Raw genomic sequence first — 228 nt, forward strand, 5'->3', positions numbered from 1 at the left:
TTCAGCCCAAGGTGAGGGGTGCTGCAGGATGTCCAGGGACTGCAATGTGCTGGGACCCACCAGCATGGGGGCATGCAGCCCCTCCTGGTACCGGGTGCCCATGTCTTGGAGTATCTTGGGGTGCCTGGAGATGTCCCATGGGGGTGTCCTGGGCGTTATCCCTGGGGTATGCCATGAGGGTCTCCTGGGATTTCTCAGCGGTAGCCACGGGGGTGTTTTGGGGGTTGC

The 228-nt window shown here is 62.3% G+C and overlaps 1 protein-coding gene across 1 annotated transcript in view; it reads right to left on the minus strand.

Annotated features, from left to right (window-relative positions):
• DHRS13 (dehydrogenase/reductase (SDR family) member 13) overlaps positions 1-102 on the minus strand; it is a gene marked incomplete at its 3' end in the record, with an annotated part of 1,799 nt that extends 1,697 nt beyond the window's left edge. The window contains exon 1 of the mRNA XM_009071188.1: positions 61-102. Within this exon, the coding sequence (XP_009069436.1) occupies positions 61-102 (42 nt within the window). The remainder of the gene's footprint in view (positions 1-60) is intronic.
• Between the last annotated feature and the right edge of the window lie 126 nt (positions 103-228).

Source organism: Acanthisitta chloris, unplaced genomic scaffold (assembly GCF_000695815.1).
Source record: "Acanthisitta chloris isolate BGI_N310 unplaced genomic scaffold, ASM69581v1 scaffold2833, whole genome shotgun sequence".
Taxonomy (NCBI): Eukaryota; Metazoa; Chordata; class Aves; order Passeriformes; family Acanthisittidae; genus Acanthisitta; species Acanthisitta chloris.